At 42.9% G+C, this 25,595-nt stretch overlaps 1 protein-coding gene across 30 annotated transcripts in view; it reads right to left on the bottom strand.

The window, feature by feature from the left end:
- Positions 1-25,595, bottom strand: part of NRXN1 (neurexin 1) — a 1,008,670-nt gene that overhangs the window by 979,857 nt on the left and 3,218 nt on the right. For all 30 annotated transcript variants that reach the window (XM_082217236.1, XM_082217247.1, XM_082217269.1 and 27 more), the window contains exon 2: positions 18,521-20,143. In XM_082217236.1, coding sequence (XP_082073362.1) covers positions 18,521-19,259 — 739 coding nt within the window. In that variant the 5' untranslated portion in view covers positions 19,260-20,143. The remainder of the gene's footprint in view (positions 1-18,520; positions 20,144-25,595) is intronic.

Here is a 25,595-nt window from a genome sequence, read left to right as displayed (position 1 = left end):
ATCTACGAAAGCATATATATATATATATATTTGCTTTCGTAGATTTTCACGGGTACAGGAATGCAGGTTTTGGTGTCTTCGGGTGTCTTCCCGTGTAAGAGTCGGGGTGTCTGGGCGACGTTTCGACGAGGTCTCACTCGTCATCTTCAGGCTGGTGCTTTCGGCTTCTTGTTACTGGAACAGAGCAGAATCTGGTGTTTGAGTTCCTATAAACTTTGGCTCAGATATGTTGACGACACCTTTGTAATTTGGCCACACGGGAAAGAAAAACTAGATAGCTTCCTCACACATCTCAACAGCCTACACCCCAAAATACAATTCACTATGGAAATAGAAGACAACAACCAACTCCCCTTTCTTGACGTCCTAATCTACAAAAAACCTGATGGCTCCCTAGGACACACTATCTACCGGAAAAAAACACACACCAACCGCTACTTACATGCACAATCACACCACCACCCTGCACAAATAAACTCCGTAGCCAAGACTCTCATCTCCAGAACCAAACGCCTAGCTGACAAAGACCACTCGACAACTGAGTTACAGAATCTCTCAAATGTGTTAATCGCCAATGGATACCAGAAAAACAAGGTTACGAAGCTAATCCAAAAAGAAACACCCCCAAAAAACCAAGACACAGAAGAAAACAATGGCATGGCCCTCCTTCCTTATATCAAGGGCACTACAGACAAAATTAGCAAAATCCTCCATAAACACAATATCAAAACAGCCTTCTGCACCAACCAAAAAATAGCCAATATCCTCAGAAACCCAAAAGACAAAATCCAGCTGGAAAACCAAGGGGTCTATGAAATACCCTGCAAAGTCTGCCCAGCCACGTACATTGGACAAACAAACAGACGAATAAATGCACGTATCGCAGAACACAAGAATGCCGTCAAAAAAGAAGAAAAAACTTCCTCTCTTTTCCAACACATGAAAGAAACAGGACACGAAATTAATTTTGCAGATTCCAAATTGCTCTTTAACATGGAACATCACCACAAGAGAATAATCATGGAAGCCATCGAGATAGAGAAACACCCTCACAACATGAACAAGCGTGACGACACGTCCCGCCTGCCAGACATCTGGAAATTAGCCCTCCCCACAAAAACCGACACCAGAACCAGAGGCACACAGAACGCCGTCACCAATCAACCACACCAGACCCAAACCCAGACCCTCTCCACAGACATATTACAGACTCCATCAAGTAGCCAAACTATAGTGGCACCTCCGGATGCTGCACCCCCCTGCAATCCCTACACAGATCGGGCTGGCACAAGGCACAAAATCACAGCTCGCCCCTATACACGAAGCCAAGCCAGAGCACAACTAAATGCAGCACAACCATCTTCTCAGAAAAACTCTTCACAAGCTCAAGAGGTCAAGACACGAAAGCTTTAGCAACTAATCTACACTTAATGACCCACCCAGTGGTATTCAGAATATCACTCATGAAATCACTCAAGATATCCCTCAAGTAATTAAGGAACAAAAGAAGAAAAGGCACACTAATCTAGGAACTTCCTCTCTGCCCAGAACGTTGGAGGCTATACACCACACCCCTCAACAGTATTTATAGGAACTCAAACACCAGATTCTGCTCTGTTCCAGTAACAAGAAGCCGAAAGCACCAGCCTGAAGATGACGAGTGAGACCTCGTCGAAACGTCGCACAGACACCCCGACTCTTACACGGGAAGACACCCGAAGACACCAAAACCTGCATATATATATATATATATATATATATATAGTGTGTGTGTGTGTGTTAACTACTAAACACAACACCAAATGAAGACATAGGAGGAATGGTGGAGACCACCTCCCCATCCTTGCCCTTCCAGAGAGAGGAGGAAGAGGAAGACAGTATAGATTTACAACAGGAGTTGATGGAGGCCGCAGCTCAGAGGCAGATCAAGGGGAAAGCTGGTAAATCAAGGGACAGCCAGAGAAACACCTGGCTTACACATTGTCATTAGAAATCATTCCAGACCTTCCATCTCCCAGAACCTGTTGAGCCTTAAAAGTAGGAGAGCAAAGAGCTCAAAAACAGAGGGGACTTAGTGGTACCCGTAGTGGAGGTGATGAATATGATGATGAATGAGGAAGTGGGAGAGATGGGAGGGTGGAGATTCACTAGGGACAACACGAGGCAGGGTTCTATAGCTTCTCTCAAGTTTGAAATAAAAAAGGAGTGTAAGAAAATTTCCCTTGTCTTCATACGTTTCTGGGCAACCAGCTGGGAGCGGCTGACAGCATCCTGACATCTATCTACAGAAATGTTTCAAATGAAGTAAAATAGCTATCTGGAGGTGGGGGTGGAGGAAAGATATCTGAACCTGGGTTCCCAAATCTAAACCCACCATGCCAGCAGGTGAGGAAGGCAATGGAGTGAACATGCCCCTCTCTACTTTTTTAATTCAGGATCAACTTGTCATCTACATGCTTTATGATAACAGTAAAGTGCAGCACAGAGCACAGACTGTCACACAGAAGAAGCAAATGAGAAAATTTGTTTCTAGGTACAATAGGAGTTGCATGCTCCCAAATCTGAAATTATCACAGAAGACTGCAAGCACATTGGACAGCAAAGGAAAACAGAAACGAAAACAAACAAACAAACAGGGCCTCCTGTTTGCCAGCCTGCTGCAAAAATAAATAAAGTGCAGGATGAGGAATTAATGGCTCACATTATATTACTTTCCGAAGCATATTGATTGATAAAATGGTATCAGCTCTTACTCTTATTACATTACCTACAATCGCTCACCCAGGGCTTCCTCAGCACAGCACGATAAAGGCAGAAGCGTTATGAAAGGCAGATGATTTTTAAAAAATACGATGACAATCACAGCAACAAAAAGGAGAGCCAGGAGTTTATGGGAGAACAATTAGGCATGCTTTTATCATAAGTCAACAAATGGTTCATTCATGCTTCTGAAAAGCAATATTTTTATTTAATGTTGCGCATTCCTTGTGGAGATGGTTCACACAACATGCTGTCTTATACACCAGAGCAGTCCTAAGCCTTCCTCATGTAGACAACTGCAAAATGTGAAAGAGGTGAGGACAGCTATTTATTTTGTTATTTATTTCCCACCTGAGTGTACATACTAAAGGCAGCTTACACCCTGTAGAGCAGCCTAAAATCTGAAAGAACAATAACCAGTTTCAAGCAGTGGAAGACAAGGAGATGAACTAAAAACACTTGGCATATTATTGCTTGAAATCCTTTAAAGATGCACCCGGTGCCTCTTTCTGCTGGTTAAAAAGGTGACGCTTTTTGGAAAATTTAATCCAGGGCCCTGGAGCCCAGCCTTGCACCTACCTACAGCTGATTATACTTCCCCTACAGAGAATATTTAGTCCTTCTTCCTTTATCTCAATAAATGTGTGCAGAAGCGCCTCATATCAAGAGGTGCTCTCTTAATTATAAAATCAGCATGAATTACTGAGGGAAAATATGGCTACCAGTAATTTCCAATATCACAACAGCACTTTTTATAGCATCTGTAATTATGGTCAGCTATATCTGTTCACCTAAGATGCAGTTCATACGCAGTTCACCTAAGATTATATATATATGTATGTATGTACCTGGGAGGGTTTGGTCTGCTCATGTATTGAATACCAGGTATTTTTTGACCTCGCTTTTACACACAAAGCTCTATAATGGCTGTTAGGATCAACAAGACTGGGACTATTATAAAAAAAAAACAACACTCTATATTGGGAAGGGTACAAACAATGGTTTTGAAAGGAGGTGCTATTTGTATCTATGTGCAAAGAGCACAGAGATGCACTAGAACACACACAAATGCAAAGCTCCTTGTAAAATTCAGGAATGAAACCTCTCTCTCTCTTTCTCTCTCTCTCTCTCTCTCTCTCACACACACACACACACACACACAAACAAACACACACAAACACATGTCATTATAATATATAGGCAAGGCACCACCCACAAACTGTGTCCAACCTAATAATGGGCATTCCAGTAAAATGAAATAATTTAACAATTTTAAACAAGCAATTTGCTTTACAGTTTTACAGCGTAGTCTTCAAATGATCTTGGATGGCTCCTTTCTTATTTCTAGAACTTTCCATTTAATCCATCCTGGAAACATATTGTTGTGCCTCTAAACAAAGGAGGCAAAGAATACCCAACCTCAAATATATACATTTTGAGACACATATCATATATAATATCAATATAGCCAACCTTACACCTTCTAACAGCATTCTTAGGATGTCTCTGTGTGGGTGAGTGCACACACAACACAACATAACACAACACAACACGTATCTGAGCTCTTAAGTCAACTGTATTTTGAAGAAGCGATTTCACTAGCCATTTCAAGGCTAGATTTTGAAATTTTGTGCATCAGATAAGCATCTGAAAACAGCAAAAGGAGCATGAAAATCAATTGCAATGCATGAGTGAAATGCTATAGACAGGCTTCCTTTGAGAAGCAGGCAATTTTAGATCCTATGTGCATTGTAGTCTTGCAATGGGTTCAGCGGAAAATAGCATTGCCTATTTCTGAACAAGTTGTGGCAAGAGACCAGTAATTAATGATAACAAAAATATGTACAGATCAAGACAAGGAAACAAATATGGCTTCCATTTACAAACTGCACATTTGAATATGTGAGAAGGACCCCTGCTAGGATCAGATGGTGGGGGGGTCCAATTTGGATTTCTCAGCAGTTTTTAAGTGTTTGTTTGCAACATAATTGCAATACCAGTTCTTAAAATCCAGAAATAGAATTAAAGTCACATTAATATTCTATATCTCCTGATGCTCACAATCCAGTTGTTGTTGTTGTTGTTACAGTGGTTTTTTTAAGGTGATAATAATCTGAAGGCCTTTCCGGATATATTTTTTTTTGGGGGGGATGCAGCTGCATTCACACAGCAGTTTATTTCATTTCCCCCATGTTTCCCCAATTGATAATTTCTGCATTTGTTTTTAAAGCTTTCATGTTATGCAAAAGCCAATTCTGGAAAACCAATGGGAAGTGGTGCGTGTTTAGCACTCATTTCCATGTTATTCATTTCAAAGGAGGGGTGTTCATCTAATACTGGCTCATTTGAAACTTTATAGAACCTTTATCCTCAGTAGTGATGGAATTCACAGGTGGGGAAAACTTTCATTTCTACATAGCATGTTCTCCAATAAATGAGAGCATGTGTTGTGGTGTAGGCCGCCGGGCCAGCCCTCTTGTTGCCAGGCAGGTTAATAGTTGTTGCCTGGCACTGTGATTGGATAAACAGGTTGCTGGGGCAAATTGTATGTTGCAAATTGGGTGGGACCATAGTCTTTAAATATTGGTGCACTCTGGTTTCTCTTTCTCATTGCAGAGTGCATTGGATCACCCGCCCGCCCTCTTTTCCGGTTGACCTTGCTTTGCCTGTCATGGGGTCGTCTGCCTTGGCGCAGGGACCTAGTAGGAATTTAGCCATTTCGTGATTGGCTGTGCCATTTGGTTTTTGCCTACTACTCAGCAATTTGTCACAACTTGTAAGGTTGCAGTTAGGCATTGGTTATAATATGCTGGTGGTGGAGGGGTCAGGATAGGCTGTGCCTGCCCCTCCTATTGCGCTGAAGAGAATTCCGTTAAAGGAATCCTGGGGCTTGCCACAATTTCGTCCAATCCCTGTCATGGGACCAGGGCCGGCAAGCCTTCAGGGAGCTGCTGGGGTGAGCGGTGTGGGTCCGACGCTTAGCTCAAATGACCCCCAAGTTTGACTTTCCCTTCTACTGGCTACCGATTGGACCTCGGGATGTCAGTTCTGTCCCAGGCGTGGGGACAGATAGTCATAACCAATGTCTAAACAACCACTCACTGATTTTGTATTTTAATAAAGTTGTGGCCAAAATAGTGCCCAAAAACCAAAACTAAAATTACGTGTTATGTGTGAAGTTATTTGAGGGGTGGCCTGGGGACCTACACACGCAAATCTTTGTTACTTGTGAAGGCAATCTTTGTATGAGCAATGGCGGACCTTTGCGTCTCAGATTTCAGTGGAGCCCTGTGCAACTTCAGAATCTGGAGACCCCAACTCTTGCCCTCTATTGGACATCACAGTCCTGGTACATGCTGCGGAACCCCAGAATCTCCACACCTGGTGCAACAGAACTGCTCATGCTTCCCTAGATCTTTGGTAAGAGTTAATACTTTATTATTCCTATGGAGCTGTGCTGTATCTTTGTACTTTTATCCTTCCAGGCTGTGATGCTTTACGGCTTACATTTTGTATTCTTTGGATTTCTTCTGTTTTGCTAAGTTTGCAATAAAATATTAAATGTGAAAAGGATAATAATAATAATACAGTGGACACTCGGGTTGTGAACGTGATCCGGGCAGAATGCACGTTCACAACCCACAGCGGCGCATCTGCGCACACACGGGTTGCAATTCGGCACTTCTGCACATGCACAAAGTGTGATTTAGCGCTTCTGGGCATGTGCAACCACCGAAACCCGGAAGAAACTCGTTCTGATACTTCCGGGTTTTGGCGGTCCGTAACCCAAAAAAACGCAGCCTGAAATGTCTGTAACCCGAGGTATGACTGTAACAACAACAACAACAACAACAACAACAACAACAACGTGTTTTTCAATGCTTGCAAGAATGAACAGAGGAAAGGAAAAGTAGTTGTAGGACAACACTGCCTTTCAAGTTGCTACTATCATTTAATAATGTCACTCAGAAAGCTTGACTGTATTTAGATTGCATTCTGCACTGTGTGAAGTGTCCAGGATGTTCCATCTGTATGCTTTTGCATGCACACTAACACAATATGCACAAAATTGTCGTGCTTTAACCTCCTATATGTAGAATATTTAACTTGAAATTCTTTCAACAGGAGTGTCTAGTGCTGTGTTATGCTATCAAAGGATGAAAGTTTAGTCCAATTTTTAAGTGTGTGCATGGGGAGAAACTTACTGGCAAGAAAGGCTACTTTACATTTTAGGGCTCGGCATGATTTTCTAGGGCACGGGAAGCAAAAAGGAAGGTAGCTCCCAATGGGGACAATAGTTTGTGTCACAAATGGGGCATTCTAGAAATTCAAAAAAGTGCTATGAGCTTGATGGAGTTTTGAAGAGCTCTGGTAAATTTACTACCACTCCAAAAAAATCTGCCCTAAAATCACTGGATTTCCTTCTGCCTATTTTGCAGTAAATGGGACTGTAAAATTGAGGATGTGTCATTTCACCCAGCCATTTATGTCTGATTTACAGGGTAAGAACAAGACCCTTGCAATTAAAATATGCACACATTTCAAAGCATGTAAGGAGAAAAGCGATGGTAATGTTAAGTTCCTATAGAGATTGAAGAGTTAATCTGGAAACATCCTGTTTGCTATACAGATCTCCATTTGCAACACTGTAATGTGAACTGCTCTCTGTAATGGCCTTACATGTACTCTTAATTACAGGAAGGCATTGCCACTAGAGTAGAAAAGATGACTAGAGTCAAGTTTCTCCGCTTTTAAGTAAAACGAGAACTCTCTGCTATGCCCAATCAACAGAATGCTCATGTCTTTTCCCTTTCTGCACTGGAAAGCATGTAATGTGAGTGCCATTTCAATGGAAAATGACTTTCACTTGGAAACTGGTGCATGGCTGGTTGCCATAAGAAGCTGCCCCCAATCCCAGCTCTACCAGTGCTTCGCAAACCTGGGTCTCCAGCTGTTGTCGGACTACAACTCCCATCATCCCTGACCGCTGGTCCTGCTAGCTAGGGGTGATGGGAGTTGTAGTCTAACAACAGCTGGAGACCCAAGTCTGGGAAACACTGGTGTCCACTGATGGGCAGGAACACTGCAGGGTTTTAGATATCACAGCAGACGTCAGGGATCTTTAGCATGCTTCACCAATCAGCTATGGCCCTTCCCCATCTGAAACACAAAGAGATGACAAGTTTTATACCATGCCATCAGTTTGCAAAGCAATTCATTATCTTGGGGTTGAACCATTGATACCTGTCAACAAAACGGCTGTTGCCTACGGTACCCCACAGCATTCCACTCTGTCCTAAATTATATTTTATCAAGCACACAGGAACTGCAGAAAGTGGGCATTGGGGAATCTGGAGTGCAACCTCAAAATGCTGAAGCACATGCCAAGGCAATGGGGTATGTATTGGTGCGTACATGCAAGGCCAGCAAGCAACTGGATGTTTCTGACTACTGGGCACAGAGCATCTGCATCAAGAAGCTGAGCTCAGTTGAGAAGATCACATTCACAATGGCGCACAAATTGGGTGTATGTACGCATAGACCAGAAATTGCATTCATATGCATATAGAAATATGCATTTTTTTCCTCGACAGCTGGCTCTGGGAAACACATAAGAAACGAGTACTGAAATTTGTATGCATGCAGATTTATTTTGCCAGGAAGGAATTATTAGATTATTTCACTGCAAATCTCAGCTCAAGAGAAATTCTGGAGCTTCTCTTGTTTAAACCATTTCCTTTTTCTGTTCCATTTCTAACCCACTCATCTTCATTAATTTCACTATTTAGTCACCAATATGTTGTACACTTTGTAGGCCCTTTCAGGAAGCTGTAACCCTCCAGATGTTGCTGGACTTCAACTCCAATCACCCCTGGCCATTGGTGGTGTTGGATAAGGCGGATGGGAGCTGAACAACATCTGGAGGGCCACAGGTTCAAAGTGAAGAAACAGACTTAGATTGTCATAGTTTTCTCCTTTTATAGTAAATACACTGGGAAATGTGTGAACAATTGATGCTCCATCTTCATCAGTATTTCCAAATTATTCAATAATTTGCCTTTTTAAATCATTATATTTCATTATTACCGTACTTAATAGCTTGGCTTAATTTGGAGCCAATCCAGTGTGATCTACAAATAGTTTGCCTATTTTTTTTCACCGGAGAAAAAGGGTAGTCAACACAGTGCCCTCCACATATTGCTGGACAGCACCAGATTTAGGATTAATAATGATAATAATACATATATTCATATATTTATACAGGTCAGTATGTGAGTAAACTGTACCTACCGTAAATTAACTGTTGTGAAAATAAGAAATAGGGGGAAAACCAAATGTTGCCCTCGCTCGAGGCACCATGTTACCAAAGACCACCTAGAACTTCCTGACCATTGACCACGTTGGCTGGGGCTGCTAGAAGCTGAGAACAGTAGCGTACGCCCATGCCTTGTATTTCTTTTATTCTGGCCACAATGTTATTTTGATGCAAGATGCAAGTTTACTGAGATGCCTGTAGCGATGTGGACATAATTCTCACTGTAAATATTTTTAGATCAGTGTGCCTTAACTATAATTATTATTATTCCAAATGCACTGCTTTGTAAATGAAATTTTGAGAAAAGGTCTATAAATATTACAAAATAAATTAGGCTACTGGTGGTGATCCCAAAATCTACTTCTCCTTTTTTATTCTCGGCACTCTTTATCCTAGGGGTGGGCCTGGGCATAATGTGGGAAATGTATCACTATCAAATTGCAATCTCTTCAACAAGAATTTGACATCCAGCAAATCTTAAATTTTCTACTAGCCTTCATTTTAGCCCTGGGAACATTAGACTTATTCTACAAAATGAAAAATTCTGCCTGCCTAAGGCTGCAAGCAAGGGCTAATAAAAATCAAATGTGTTTCTTCCTCCAGTTGCCAGTACAGTGGTACCTCAGGTTACATACACTTCAGGTTACAGATGCCGCTAACCCAGAAATAGTGCTTCAGGTTAAGAACTTTGCTTCAGGATGAGAACACAAATCGTTCTCCGGCAGCACAGCAGCAGCAGGAGGCCCCATTAGCTAAAGTGGTGCTTCAGGTTAAGAAAAGTTTCAGGTTAAGAACAGACCTCTGGAACGAATTAAGTACTTAACCCGAGGTACCACTGTACTGAGTTTATCCACACTGCAGTGCATATTCCCCAACAGTATCAAAACTATGCATCTCAGAGAACATCCGTGCATTAAACAGAACTGGCTTTAAATGATCCTAAACGTTTTCAAGTTTCAGTCCTGCTCCTCTGAAAACTTGAGGGTCCATACTTAAATGTCCAGCTCTTTCAATCCCTTAGGTCTTGAATTCAGAGGGGAAATTATAACTTTAAAATATCACATTCACAGATATATTCATAATACATGCTGGTTCCCTGCCTCAGGGCTTAATATTAAGATACATTTCAGAGGCTGCCATTTAAAGTAAAAAAAAAGGGGGGGAGATTATTTGAAAACCCAACATAAATTCTAGATTCTGCCAGGCAGCTAGCTCCCTTTGCTGTAATTACATCCCTGGCACTATGCTATCCAGTGATTTTCTACTTCCTAACATAAAACTTTTAAGTGGGATGGGGGAGTTTACACAACAGCCGTGAGCTGAAAGTGAGTTGACAAATTTGGGCCTACGTGTTCCTAATAAATGGTAAAAGGTAAAGGACCTCTGGACCGTTAAGTCCAGTCAAAGGCAACTATGCGGTTGCGGCACTATTCTTGCTTTCGGGCCAAGGGAGCTGGCGTTTGTCCACAGACAGCTTTCCAGGTCATGTGGCCAGCATGACTAAACCGCTACTGGCACACAGAAGACCGTGCCGTGTGCCAGAGCGCATGGAAACGCTATTTACCTTCCCACCCCAGTGGTACCTATTTATCTGCTTGCACTGGTATGCTTTTGAACTGCTAGGTTGGCAGGAACTGGGACAAAGCAATGGGAGCTCACTCCGCTGTGGGGATTCGAACCGCCAACCTTTCAATCAGCAAGCCCAAGAGGCTCAGTGGTTTAGACCACAGTGCCACCCGCATCCCATGTCCCTAATAACATTTATCTATCTATGACATCCACCCTAGCCATAGCAAAAGTGGGGTGTCTTTGATTTTAAAAAGCCCTTCTTCAGCGCCATGAATATGGCCAACAGTACCAGTATATAAATGAGATATGCAGCAATGACAGCACTGAAAGGCAAGACTCATCAATGACACCTGGCTGGGTGGGAAGTCTGTTTAGTGCTGAAGTGATGGCTTTGCCTGTTCACGTGTGTGATGCTGATGGGTCCACCAAAACTGAGAAACTTAGAAACAAACTGTTCTGAAAATCCCTATTTCAGCCTAAAGTTTAATTCGGTGATTTTTCTAAGGTTCCGTCTTCATTGAATCAGCTCTCTACGGAACAGCAGATAATGTCTGGTTCTGCAACACCCCCACTTATGTCCACATGGTTTTGGAACGAGTACTGAAGATATTTTTACCTAGTCCTCCACAAAATCTCCTAAATTATTAAGGCTTATATTACATAGATGTCGTTCTTCCCGGTAATGTTCATAAAAAGTTATGGGTCCAGGAGATGCTAAAATAGCTCCTTTCCATTCCTGGGAGCTTTTTCATCTTCGCTAACCTTTCCCCATACATGGCTTAAAGTCCGAAAGTCCAGAGACAGTGGCTCCAACAATACTGATTCTGAAATTGTGCTGTTCTCAATATTTTTGTATCCCGCAGTCCACGATGTTTGAAGAGCTCACTTAGCCAGAAGTAAGCCATTGTCTATGACTGGCATCAACATCATTTAGCATTTATCAGTGTGTGTAGCTCAGTTTTGCCCACAACTCAACCACCTGAGTTTGCTACAATTTAGCAATTTAGCATTTCATCACCACCCTAGTTTCATTTTGCTTTTTTTTTTTGTCCAGTTCTGGGCACCACAATTCAAGAAGGACACTGACAAGCTGGAACGTGTCCAGAGGAGGGCAACCAAAATGGTCAAAGGCCTGGAAACGATGCCTTATGAGGAACGGCTAAGGGAGCTGGGCATGTTTAGCCTGGAGAAGAGGAGGTTAAGGGGTGATATGATAGCCATGTTCAAATATATAAAAGGATGTCACATAGAGGAGGGAGAAAGGTTGTTTTCTGCTGCTCCAGAGAAGCGGACACGGAGTAATGGATCCAAACTACAAGAAAGAAGATTCCACCTAAACATTAGGAAGAACTTCCTGACAGTAAGAGCTGTTCGACAGTGGAATTTGCTGCCAAGGAGTGTGGTGGAGTCTCCTACTTTGGAGGTCTTTAAGCAGAGGCTTGACAACCATATGTCAGGAGTGCTCTGATGGTGTTTCCTGCTTGGCAGGGGGTTGGACTCGATGGCCCTTGTGGTCTCTTCCAACTCTATGATTCTATGATTTTACTATCCTTGCACTTTTTCTGAAGCAATATTCATCTGAATCCATTTAAGAATCATTTTGTCATAATTTCTGCTACATCCAGGACTGAATGACTAGCCACTGATAGACTTGCTCTCCATGTCTAATCCCCCTTTTAAAGCCATATAAACTAGTGAATTCTCTAAATGAATTATATGCACTGCGTGAACATAGACTTTCTTTTTTCTGTCCTGAATCTCCTGCCAATCAGCTTTGCTGGAGGAACCCAAGTTCTGGTACTGTGAGAGAAAGAGCAAAACTACTTTCTCTACTTTATTTTACAAATTTATCATGTCACCAACCAGTATTTCCTTTTATAATGTAACAGAAAACACAACACTGCAGCACCTTTCCTCACAAGCAAAGTGAGTGCCCCACACTGCTGATTGTTAAGTTTGGGTTGCTTTTACACCTTTATTATATCCATCTCTGCTGTATATATTATTTCAAAGATGCAACAGCATACTGGGAAGGTTTATTTTAGACCCCTTTCCTACTGATCCTTTTTCACTGAGCTGTCCACCAAGACCAATCGTAAATGCACTAGCAATCCTTAGGCAAGCATCTATCTTTTGCCCTTCCATCAGCAATATAGAACAGTCCAGAATCCCCTTTGAGGCTAGAGGTTTAAGTCAACCCTTTTATTACTGGAAATCATAAATATATTATTAATAACGGACATAAATTATGAAGGATGGGGTGACTCTATAGATTGCCAGTGAAGTATATTTTTGGACAGCCGTCCTCTCTCAGAAATACTTGGTATGTTAAATGAAAATAGTGGCTCAAAATGATTTTTCTTCATGATATTAAAAAATAATCAAATAAATTTGTTTTGAATTGGCACTCAATTATTTTTTACGTTAGCAATAACATAACATAGCCACAGTAAAAATCCACCGTCCTACTATGCTAGAATGTAATGCATGGCACTGTATTTTTTAATTATTATTATTATTTACACACACACACAACTTTATTGCAGTCCATAGACCCAAAATACACAGTACATTTTTAAAAAGAAAATTACATTGTTGCTGTTATTTTAATTTCATTTTTGTATTATTCCCTCGTATTCATGGATGCATAGTTGCACTTACCTTCACACTGATTTGAAGCCACTTTGTGTCCTTCCTAAAAGAGGCTCCTGGGAGGACAGAGGGACATTGCCAGAACAACTCTTGGGTTGGCGCAACTGGCTAAAATGTTTTAAATGGTTCTAATTTTGGTTCCTCTGTTTAGTTTTTGTCGGGTTGATGTTGTTAAATGTTTAGTTGGGGTTGGCGGTTATTTTAATTTGGGTATAACTGTAAACTGCTTATTATTGTTATTATTGGTTTCTATTGATTTGTTGGTTTGTTTGTTGCTTGTATAGGATATTTTGTTTTTGTTTTTAATTTTTGATGCTGTGTTTTTATATATGTTGTAAGCCACCCAGAGTGGCTGGGGAAACCCAGCAAGATGAATGGGATATAAATTTAAAATCTATTATTATTATTATTATTATTATTATTATTATTATTTGTTCAGATCTCCTAGAAGAGGATGTGTTCCCTTTGTTATTCCTGAGCACAGTCAATAGAAAAAGCTGCTAAACTATTAATTAAAACTAGAGTAAGAAATGTGGTTAGGCAGCATGATATGCCGATTCTTCAGAAGTTTTTATTTCCCTCTTGATTACATTCCCACCCCCCAGTTCATGACATGTGATCAGAAAGTTATTCCTGTGATCTGAGGGGCTGTAAATCATGGAGATATATATATGGTAAAGGGACCCCTGACCATTAGGTCCAGCCGTGGCCGACTCTGGGGTTGCGGTGCTCATCTCGCTTTATTGGCTGAGGGAGCCGGCGTACTGCTTCCGGATCATGTGGCCAGCATGACTAAGCCGCTTCTGGCGAACCAGAGCAGCGCACGGAAACGCTGTTTACCTTCCCACCAGAGTGGTACCTATTTATCTACTTGCACTTTGACGTGCTTTCGAACTGCTAGGTTGGCAGGAGCAGGGACTGAGCAACAGGAGCTCACCACGTCGTGGGGATTTGAACTGCCAACCTTCTGATCAGCAAGTCCTAGGCTCTGTGTGTGGATATATATATATCCACACACACATACATACACACACAGAACTTTTGTTCTAACCCATTCCTAGTACAGTCCAAGGCAGATAAACTAAAATCTCATTATGTTTAGAGGCATTGCATTTGTAGTGCACAAATAGACCTAGGACTGTGTGCCCACCATACAGTTAAAACAACTGACTTCCTACAAAAAATCCTAGAAACTATACTCTGTTAGGGATGCTGGGATTTGTACAGTGGTACCTCAGGTTACAGACGCTTCAGGTGACATACGCTTCAGGTTACAGACTCCACTAACCCAGAAATAGTACCTCAGTTTAAGAATTTTGCTTCAGAATGAGAACAGAAATCGCGCAGCAGCAGCGAGAGGCCCCATTAGCTAAAGTGATGCTTCAGGTTAAGAACAGTTTCAGGTTAAGAACGGACCTCCGCTCAAATTAAGTTCTTAACCCGAGGTACCACTGTACTTCTCTGAGAGGTAAACTACAGCTCCCAGGATTCTTTGGGGGAAGTCACATGATTTAAATGTAAGGCATGTATGCTTCCTAAACCCATTGTCTATTACATTTCCCATTCTATTCCTGTTCTTTTTGTTTAATCTGACCTTGTTTCATGGAACAAGAGATCAGGATGACTTTGCCAAATCATGTTTTCTGTCAAACAACTAATGCAAGTACATTACATATAAAGTGAGTACATTTGCAGAGGTGGCAAGAAAAAAACTGATTTTGCAAATTGAATGCAGGTTTCCTTTTATAGGGACGATAATCTAAAATTCTATATTGTGTGGCAACTTTTTTTAATGTTAGCCAGCTTTTCTGTTCTGTTCCTTGTGTACATTCAGACTGCAATTCTATGTATGCTGATTTGCGAATAAGCTCCATTAATCTCAGTGATGCATCCTTCTGAGTAAACATGAAGAGGAGGACTAGCCTGTCATTCTCCTGCCCTGTTATAACTCATGCTTTAAAACAAATAAATTGATCTGGTCTCAGTACATAAATAATACTGACCTACCTTGCAATGCTTTTGGTACGAGACAATGCATGTGAACATTCAGGAAGCGCCATTAAAAGTATATTATCACTAATAGGAATACCAATAATATATTAAAGAACAGCTATGGAGTCTGATATAAATAGTTGGGCCCGTGAAGGTAGCAGCGCCCCGTATTGCTACAGTAAACTCAGTATTTATAGCAGGCTATGTTTGCTTAAAAAAAAATTAAAAAACTGCTCAGTTATCTGCACAGTAATGAGCAGCACCTAAGGCGTGAAAAGAAAACTCATTAACAAATCCTCTTCCCCTTATGCTATTCCACTTTATAAAGCAAGACTATGCAAGAAACACAGGCATATAATAAAACCCCATGAAGTTTAACGACCAGAAAGTCTTCTGATTAACTTTTATGCACGTACAACAGTGCCCAGTATATTTTAGGCACTTCTATAAATAATGGTGGTGGTGAACGACTCCTCCATCATACAATAATCCAAAATGCACCACTATGCAAACAGAACACCATATTCAGTTGGTGTTTTTTCTCGACCACTGAATAAACCCCACCGACAGTTTTTAAGTCTACAAAGACTCAGAGCCACTAAGGGTGAGGAAGAAATAACCGCTATAGGCAAGAGCTGCTGTGAGTCTTAAGCCTAATGAGGGGAACAGGTTGCACATGTCCCCTTCCTATTTTATTTTTGCTTCCCCTAATTAGTCACAAGAATGTAACCTAATCACAGAGTAATTCAAACCTTTGATTAATCAATACAAAGAGCTACCCATTGCTGTTATGCAATCAACCTTATTTGATAATGGTTTTCATTAACAAATAGGATGCAAGGGCTCAGAGAGTAACAGCTCTCTGTGACTGGCTGGGAATCTTGTCTTTTGTCTGAATTTCTTTTTAATCAGCTGCAATATTGCACATCGAAAGCAGTGTATTTCCCCCTGCAATCAGCATACACTGTGATGTTCTAACTGGGATAAAGAGTCCTTGCCACTGCCGTAATTAAAGACTTGTGATGAGCTTCTGAGGCTGCACCACACACTTACCTGGGAGTAAATCCCACTGATATGAATAAATGTAGACGGAAAAGGTCTGTAAATCTTAATAGCTGGCTAGATAAAAAAAAAACGTCCATTCTTCCTCCACTTGAAAGTATTAATTGCACTTTTTTTTTTGAAATAGTTTATGAGATTTACATGCATCTAGCATCAACATCAGTGTTTAATTTTAATGGAGGTGCAACTGTTTCATCTTTCTAATATGGAGTTGTGACATTCTTCCATCCCTTTCTTTTGGTTCTTAATGTGCTTCTGCATCAATGTTTCTTAAAAACTTACTTGTTTTCATAACACGGATAGTGCTTCAGACAATTTCAACATTTGTAATTTCTGCTATTAACTGGCTTCAAATGCAGCCTTCTACATGTTTTCTCAAAAACAATCTCCAATTCTTTTAATGGGACTTGCTCCCAGGTCATTGCCATAGGAGTGCAACCTCAATCTATCAATCAATTACCATTGTGAATTAGGTCAGTGTACTGAAACAGGGACATCTAAACTCATCTAAGCACTACTTTAAGACCACATACTGCATTAAAACCAAGTATTTGCAAATAACACCAATACAAAGGCATTTCCCCAAGAGCCAATGATCTTATAGCATATATATTATTTGCTCTATTACAGTTTCAACAGCATTCGTGAATATATGTAATAAAAAAGGCTTGGATGTTTAGCACTAATAACAGAGAAGATGAAAGATAAAAAGCTGACAAATTAATAGGATGTGAAATGACTGAAAATCTAAGAACTGGACAGCAAAGGAAGGAAGTTTACATAATAGAAAGCACACCCACAAATTATGTCTCTTTTCTACAGCCAGTGAAACTCGATTAAAAGTGAAAAAGGCAAATTACTCAGTCATTATAGACATATAGCCACTCAATGAACACCTTCACCTTTGTCAGTTTGGAATCATTTCTCCATTCCATAGGAAGATTGTTTCCTTTAATTTTTATATGTGTACAGAAACATGTATTCTATCTCCTCATATGCTATCATTTATAACAGCTTTGACTGTCACTCCATGTCCAGCAAATGCAACAAAAATATTTCCTATCCATTTCAGAAAAACATCTGCAAAAAATTAGAAATGCATTTCTTGTTTATTTTTTGAAATAAATAAGGACCAGATGAAACCACAATTAATTAATCCATGTTACCAAAAGGGATGGGCGCTGACAATGAGGATTCAGTTATTAACATGTTTGCAGGTTTGTTTTGGTTTGTTTTTTTTAAAAAAAAGAAAAAGGGGGAAGAATACAAGCAAGTCCCTTTTGCTTTCACCGTCTTCTGAGTTCTAGTTCTGAATACTGACCTCTGGAAATATTCCAGTCAAAATAATTCTACAGCTGCATATAGCCTTTATATGACAGACATATGAACTGGCTAAGTCCATTATTGCAAAATGACATTTATTCTGGTATGAAAGTATAAATCCACTGCAATTCATACTCTTTGTCCATTAAGGAGCTACACAAATAAATCATTGATATGGCTTCAAGCAATCTGATGATATTAATAAACCTACCTCCAAAGAGGAAGAACAAACACAATTTCTCCATTATCCTCATACAATGAATAAATCCCATCACCTCTCCTCCCACGCTTTCATACAATAATCAAACTAGGAGCAACCAAATCCACAAATCTGTTAAGACCAAATACTTGCTTTTGGAGTTATTTAATCTCATTGGGACTAAACAGGTTTAAAATCAAGTACTTCAGCTGACTGGAGTTGTGGATGAATTTGAAAGCCCGTTTCCTAATGGGAGAAACCCCATCAAGGATAATTTCAAGTTACCCATTCCCCATCTTTCCTTTTCTAAACCTAATTCTCCACATTCCCTTCCATGCGATCAAGTTCTGCTCACCACATTGCTCACTGCCCACAACCTTCCTGTTCCCAAAATGGCGACTTTCCACCACCTCATCTTCAATTTTGTCTTAAAAGTTGCAAAACATATGGCGACAATAATTGTTCAAAGGGATGGAGGAAGAAGGGCTGGAATATTTAACCGAAGGTCCAAGGTATGAGATGGATGAGGGGAAAGCACAGCTGCGAGATTCACTCATACAGAGGAAAAGCCATGCAGTCTCCATCTCCTGACCTTCCCTGTCATTGAGGGAGAGGCTGGCAGGGCAAAGGTGAAAACATGTTCTTACCTTCGCTGCAGTCCTTCCCGCGGAAGCCAGTTTGGGAGCAATCACACACAGCCTGGTCATTGAGCACAGAGCAGACGCCTCCATTGAGGCAAACATCATCCCTGGCGCACAGGTGGCTCTGTTCGTCATCCAGCCGCACTTCTTGACTCTCCACAGGCGAGGACTGTGTGTAGTTGACCCTTACATCTGTTATCCATCCCTTGAAGGGCTCCCGGTCCTTCACCGAGGAGAGTGTTACTTTTAGAGTAGCTGAACGCAGCTCAGGAGGCAACCCTCCAAGAAAGAGGCCGCTGAAGACAGTCATGTCCCGTCGCTTGGACTTCACTTCCACCCACTTAGCCTCAGTCTGGTCAATTAGTAGCGTCGTGTTCTTAAAATTGCGGCGGACAACCACTGTGTGCCACAGGTTGTCGTTAACAGCCATGTCGGAGAGCAAGATGGCGGGTTCGGCACAGAAGATGGAGAAGCTGAGCTGGAGCCTCCCGCCTTGCGTCAGGATTAACTCCAAGAAGTCACAGAAGCCCTCGTCGTCAAAGTAAAGGACCAGTCCACTGGAACTGCGGGTCTTCATGTTGAAGCTCATTTCACTCTCGCAGCAGGCATTCCATTTAGGGAAACGAGTCCACTGGCCCTCTGCTCCTGGGAATTCCAGGCCGCTGCCAAGCTCGGCCCAGCATCCCAGGAGAAGGGCCATCCATAGTAGGAGGCAACCTCCACGCCTGAGGAGCACAGGCCCCATTCTTCGTGGGGTGGGGTGGGGGAGAGGGGGGAGAGGAGGGGGGAGTGGTGGTGGGGGGGTTGAAGCAGACAGGGTAAAATCTTTCCAGGAACCCCTCACACTAGATAAGTTAACTCTTGCTTTCCTAATGTTCTGGGGAGGAATAGTGGAGTTGCCTCTCCCAGCAGGAGAGGCTCAGGGGAGGCACACCCAATATGTAAATCCCTCCTCCCCTCAAAAAAAAGAAGAAGAAGAAGAAAAAGCAAAATGAATGAAAGAGAATATTTTCAAGCACAAGCAAATGTGCAACTTTGACGGGGCTGTAAAAAAATGACTGTAGAAATAAAAGGCACTGGTAGATGCTATTCGGTCATCTGCTTGGCTTTCGAAGGAGATGTCTAAGGATGGATGAGTCAGCAGAAATGTTTACCATCAAACACCCATGTCACCAAGTTGGAAAGGAGATGTTCAGAGAGGAGAAGGCCAACAAGCCACCCAGAAAACCTTCTCCAAAGATCCACAGGCCCACTGAGACTCGATCAATATCCCAGCACACATGGAGGAATCAGTATCCAAGCGCGTGTAGAAGTCATGTTACCCGATAGCTGTATTTCCCCAGGATTCTCCCTCACCTTTCGCTGCAAGCAAATGCCGGATTACAATCCAGTCTTCTCAAGGCTGATCCTCTCATCAGATCATGGTCTGCTCGCCATGCAACAGATCAGGAGGAGATTCCCAATGGAGCTGAAATCCAGACACTGTCATGAAGCTCAGAAGCTACTTGAAATGCAAAGCTTCACAGCTCCTGTATTGTTTTGGGGTTTTGTTTTCCCAAACTATGAAGATCCTGGTGTTTGATCGTTGGGGGGTTTTGCGCTGTGCTCTTTTCAAAATAAAAAAACCATCTGTGAAGATATAAAACAAAAGACAAGTACATTTCAAAACCACGAATGAAAAGTAAAACGAGCCTGTAAAAAGGGTGAGGGTAACCACAGATTTAAATGTAACCAGAGGCAAGTGCAGGCTCCCTTGCTACAATAAAGCTAAAGCGTCATGCTTTATGCCCTATGCTGGGGGCGGGGGGAGTTTCTTGTGATGAATTCCATTCAAGTTAACTCCATTAGTCACTGTTTTAAATGCCCAAGACTGTTTGCAGCAGTAATTTTTTGGACTGGAAAAATCATTGGAAAAGCCTCTTTCATGTACCGAGCTTGTTATGGCAGAAAGGGGCATTTAAATGTGTTACTTATGTTTACTGCCATTTGGGCATCTTCAAACATAATTCATTACAGAAATAAACCTACGCCTACTATCCTCCATTCAGTGATGTTATTGCATGCTGTGAACCTGCTTATTTCCCCCCAGTGTTCTTAAATTCATGAAAATGGGACAAGATCACAACAGAGCCGAACAGACGGTGAATTACCATAGCTGTTGCATTCCTTGCTAGAAGTAGGATTGTGTTTGTTATGTCTATAATATTTGTTGGAATCTTTTAGCTGTTGAAATTTTACATTATTGCAAAGGGGGCAGAAGCTTGGATGCCTAACAGCTAGATTGCTGTATCATACAGATCACAGTTCATCCATCCTCTGCTATTACTCTTTTAGGACCAGGGATAGCCAACAGTGGCGCCTTCTAGACCCCAGCTCTCAATATCCCTGGCTATTTGTCATGATGGCTGAGGCTGATGGGAATTGTGGTCCAGGAACACCTGAAGGGGAACACAGTGGCTACCTCTGCTTTAGGATAAGGCCAAACCCCTGTTTACATAAGCCTCTATACAGTGGTACCTCAGGTTACATACGCTTCAGGTTACACACACTTCAGGTTACAGACTCCGCTAACCCAGAAATAGTACCTCAGGTTAAGAACTTTGCTTCAGGATGAGAACACAAATCATGCTCCAGCGGCGCAGCAGCAGCAGGAGACCCCATTAGCTAAAGTGGTGCTTCAGGTTAAGAACAGTTTCAGGTTAAGAACGGACCTCCAGAATGAATTAAGTAAAGTACTTAACCCAAGGTACCACTGTATATATCCTCTCATATTGGAATTAATTTGTGTGTGCGTGTGAGTGTTTTTGTGTGGTGTGGCTAAAGCAGTTTGCATGTTTTAAGAAATACATCTCCCCCACCACTGCCTTGAACTCTCCCAGTTGTATATTTAACTTAATGGATAATACATATTTACTGATAGCTTTTCTATCGTAAATCTGTGTCCCGCTTTAACAGCACGAGCTGTCATCCAGCAGAACTCAGGCACATGCAATAGCAACACACACCCCCTCAAAAAAAGCCTCAAAGTAGAAGTAACACCAGAGCACAACCTTCCCTAGACTATCAAATGTCATTTTCTTTCTTGATGTGCCTTGAGCAAATTTCACCCACTGCCATCCCTAATTTGCATTCTATTGCACAGTAACCAGGAGCATTCCAATGTTGTGCCAATCAGGTGGGAAGCTGAGGAGAAGGGGAATAGCTTGATATTGTGCAGTGATTGGTAGGAAGCAGTATCTTGCAATTGTTGGTACAGTTTTGTATTTCAGAAAATGTTGGAATGAACAGTGCAGTGCAGTAAATATAAATAATTTCAATCAGTTGCCAAGGTGCTTGACACATTTTAATGCCTTGTAAGTTCAAGATGGAGGGAGCCAACATTCTGTAATTTCTCAGGACATGTTTCTGTTTGTTTTTAATTTTTGCTTTTCAATTTTTGCTTTGCGTATTTTTATACTTTCAAAGGAAAGTATTTCAAAGGAACAGAAAGAGAAAACGGATAGCAGTAGCACTATGTAAGTCTTGGCACATTTGTAACTAATATTATTATTATTAATTAAATCTATATACTGCCCTTCATCCAAAGAACATGTTTAAGAACATAATAATGTGATTTTCACAAGGTCAGACCACTGTTAAGTGAGTATTGTACCACTGACTGGAACTCACTTTCCAGTGTTTCAGATTACTTTTTCCTCATCCTAATGGGAGACTGAATGAATCTGGAACTTTCTCCATGCAAATAATGTTCTTTATCACTGAGCTATGGATCAGTTTATATCTCCCTGTATGAGTAAATAGGACTACTTGGTAACAGCTACACAAATCAAGAATAGGGCTTCATTTTATAATTGCTGAGAGTGAGCTCTATTTGAGGAGAGGGAAAGAAGTGTCTTTATTGGGACTGAAATGCCCCTCTCAATAAGGTATTCCTTTATGAAGGGATGTGGGCATCAGGATGTGAAGCTGTGTGGTAGAAATGCAACTGTTCAATTAAATTAGAATGCATTTAGGGTGCTGTTCCCAAATGCATTCAGGGACCCACAAATATGGCCATACCTTCCAACATTTCACAGATGAAAACAGGAGCGTGCTTCTAACATCCCAATTCTAACTCAGTGACCCTAGTCATTGCTCTACCATTGCCCATCTGTTAAAGGCTTCTTGCTATCAGCTACAGTCTGCTTTAGCCTATCCTCCACTGAACGAGGCCCAAAATGTGGTGTCTGACAATGCAACCATGGGCAAAATGACAGGCTGCACGCTGCATGCTATCAGTGCTCGTTAATAATTATAATTACTAATTATATGCACGTGAACTAGAGAAGAGGTGCATCACTGCACAGTCCACTTTTGATACTGGGTCTGAAGTGTGCGTAGAAGTAGGTGGAACTCTGAAGAATGCAAACCTGAGTACCTCATGCTAGCAAAATGCTAGGATGCAGGGCCGGCCCTACCATTGGGGGTAGGGGATACTGCAATTTATGGGAGGTGCTTGACCCCACCACTATTCCTTTAGAAATAAATAAAGCTCCCCTTTTCCCTTCTATTATCCACCACCACCACTCCTTTAGAATCCCCTTTTGGGGGGCTGACAGGGCTGTTTGTACCACACCACCTCTCTCGACCTCACCTGCAACCCACAGCCCTCAGGTGTTGTGAGGGATGCTTCCCAGTCAACCAGCTTCTTAGTAACATCCAAGTGCCAGTCCAGCCAGCTTCTTTATGCAGAAAGAGGGGGACCACCGTGCCATATGCCTCAGGCAGCAAATTGTCTTGGGTCTACTCTGTGATAATATGGACTGTGCCTCATAAATAAGGAAAGAGGAAGCGCTTTAACGCTGGGCTGCATCAATAGGAGTATAGCATCTAGATCAAGGGAAGTAATAGTGCCACTGTATTCTGCTCTGGTCAGATCTCACCTGGAGTATTGTGTCCAGTTCTGGGCACCACAATTCAAGAAGGACACTGACAAACTGGAACGTGTCCAGAGGGCGGCAACCAAAATTGTCAGGGGCCTGGAAACGATGCCTTATGAGGAACGGCTAAGGGAGCTGGGCATGCTTAGCCTGGAGAAGAGGAGGTTAAGGGGTGATATGATAGCCATGTTCAAATATATAAAAGGATGTCACATAGAGGAGGGAGAAAGGTTGTTTTCTGCTGCTCCAGAGAAGCAGACACGGAGCAATGGATCCAAACTACAAGAAAGAAGATTCCACCTAAACATTAGGAAGAACTTCCTGACAGTAAGAGCTGTTCGACAGTGGAATTTGCTGCCAAGGAGTGTGGTGGAGTCTCCTACTTTGGAGGTCTTTAAGCAGAGGCTTGACAACCATATGTCAGGAGTGCTCTGATGGTGTTTCCTGCTTGGCAGGGGGTTGGACTCGATGGACCTTGTGGTCTCTTCCAACTCTATGATTCTATGATTCTATGGTTGTGTGTTGTTGTGTTTCCAGTGCGTGGTGGTGGTTTGGTCAGCTCAAGTTGAGGGAAATTTCTTGGGTCCGAGACTGAGGGTCTTTTCCCACGCAGGCGCAGACGGCCTTGTGCGCGTTTGCGTGGACCCTTTCGGCGATAGCCAAGCACGGCCAGAACAGCAGCAGCAAAAGCCTCTCTTCACCTCCTGAGGCAAGAGCCAACCCCGCCGAGACTTCGACGGAAGGCGCAGCCAGCAGGCCTTTCCCCACCTGGAGAGAGGCTCTGAGGCGGCAAGCGCCGCCAGCTGCCCCGGCCAGCCAGGTGTCTCTCCCCGCTGTCCGGAGGGCTGGCTGGGAAGGAGGCGCCACAATTTATGGCACCGCATTGAGCGCCCGCTGCCTCCTTCGTCCTCCCTCAGCCTCCTTCTGGCGCTCCCACACGCAGCGGCGGAGGCAGCAGCAGCAGCAGCTCCGCCCCGCCGCGCTCCGCCTTCCTCTTGCCCGGCAGCGCGCGCGCCAGGCTCGGAGGCCGCCGGTGCCTTGGCAATCTCGGCGCCTTGGCTGAAGGCAGGTGCGGGAAAGGAAAGGAGCCCGGCTCCCCTTGGCTCTCCACAGCCCAGGCGCCGGCGGCGCACCCGCCTTCCCCCCGGGGAAAGAGAAGGAAGGAGGGGAAAGGAAGCGTCGTGCGTCTCCGTGCGCTTCGCGGTGTGTGTGTGTGTTTTTGGAGAGGGTGGCGCGCGCCTGTCTTTGGCCGAAAGTATCCCGGGGAAAGGGGTGGGCATCTCCCGAGCCTGCGGCCGGGGGAAAAGGATGCGTGATGCGAGAGGGTGGACGGGGTTCCTCGTCCAGCAGGTCTGGGGAAAACGAAAGAGAATCGCCAGAACAGAAAGCATCTGGCTGGTGCCACTGATTGGCCGGAGCTCTCCAAGGTCCCGCGCATCGCTTTCTCAGCTCTGCTTCACGAGACGCTTTTTAACTGCAAGGCTCCGACCCGCAAGCGGAGACCTTCCGCGCGCAAAACACACGCACACACATGTGCGCTCTGGCTCGCTCCCCAAGAGTGTGGGTGTGCGCTGGATGCGACACACGCCGAGCGTGGAGCCTGGGTGTTGTTGTTGTGTTTTATGCATGCAAAGCATGCGCTCTGCCCCTGAGCTGTGGCCGTCCTTGCAAAATAAAAGGGCCTCAGGTCTTTTACATGTTAGGTGGGGCCCATCCTCTGACCGGCAGGAGTTCTCAATGGGCCCAGCTAACCAGAGATCCTTGGAATCGGAGACGCCAAGAATGAAAACCCGCATGCAAACCGTGCGCTCTGCCTCTAAACCCTTCCTGGAAATGTGGGTGTGCTCAGTGAAAAATGCTAAAGGAAAGTGGGGCCAGGAAATGAATATGTATCTGTATTGGAATGCGGGGGGGGGGAATAGTTCATTAATTACAGGAAATAGCTTCTTGAATGAAAGCTAATGAATTTGAAGGAGGATAACCTGTGTACGAGCTGGAGGGATTTTTTACTTGACCCAATGTTTCACGGTTGCGATGGGAGGTGGGGGGAAAACAGATTTGCAGAGCAAAGCTGCAGGAAGGGGTTCATTTGTACAGATGCAGGTGTGTGCCAGGGGGAGAGAGAGAAAGAATCGCATGGAAGGGCTGTGGGGGTTTTGTGT

This window comes from Podarcis vaucheri (genome assembly GCF_965113315.1).
Source record: "Podarcis vaucheri genome assembly, chromosome: 3".
Lineage (NCBI taxonomy): Eukaryota > Metazoa > Chordata > Lepidosauria > Squamata > Lacertidae > Podarcis > Podarcis vaucheri.
The sequence above is the reverse complement of the archived record's forward strand: the minus strand, read 5'-3'. Positions and strand labels throughout refer to the sequence as shown.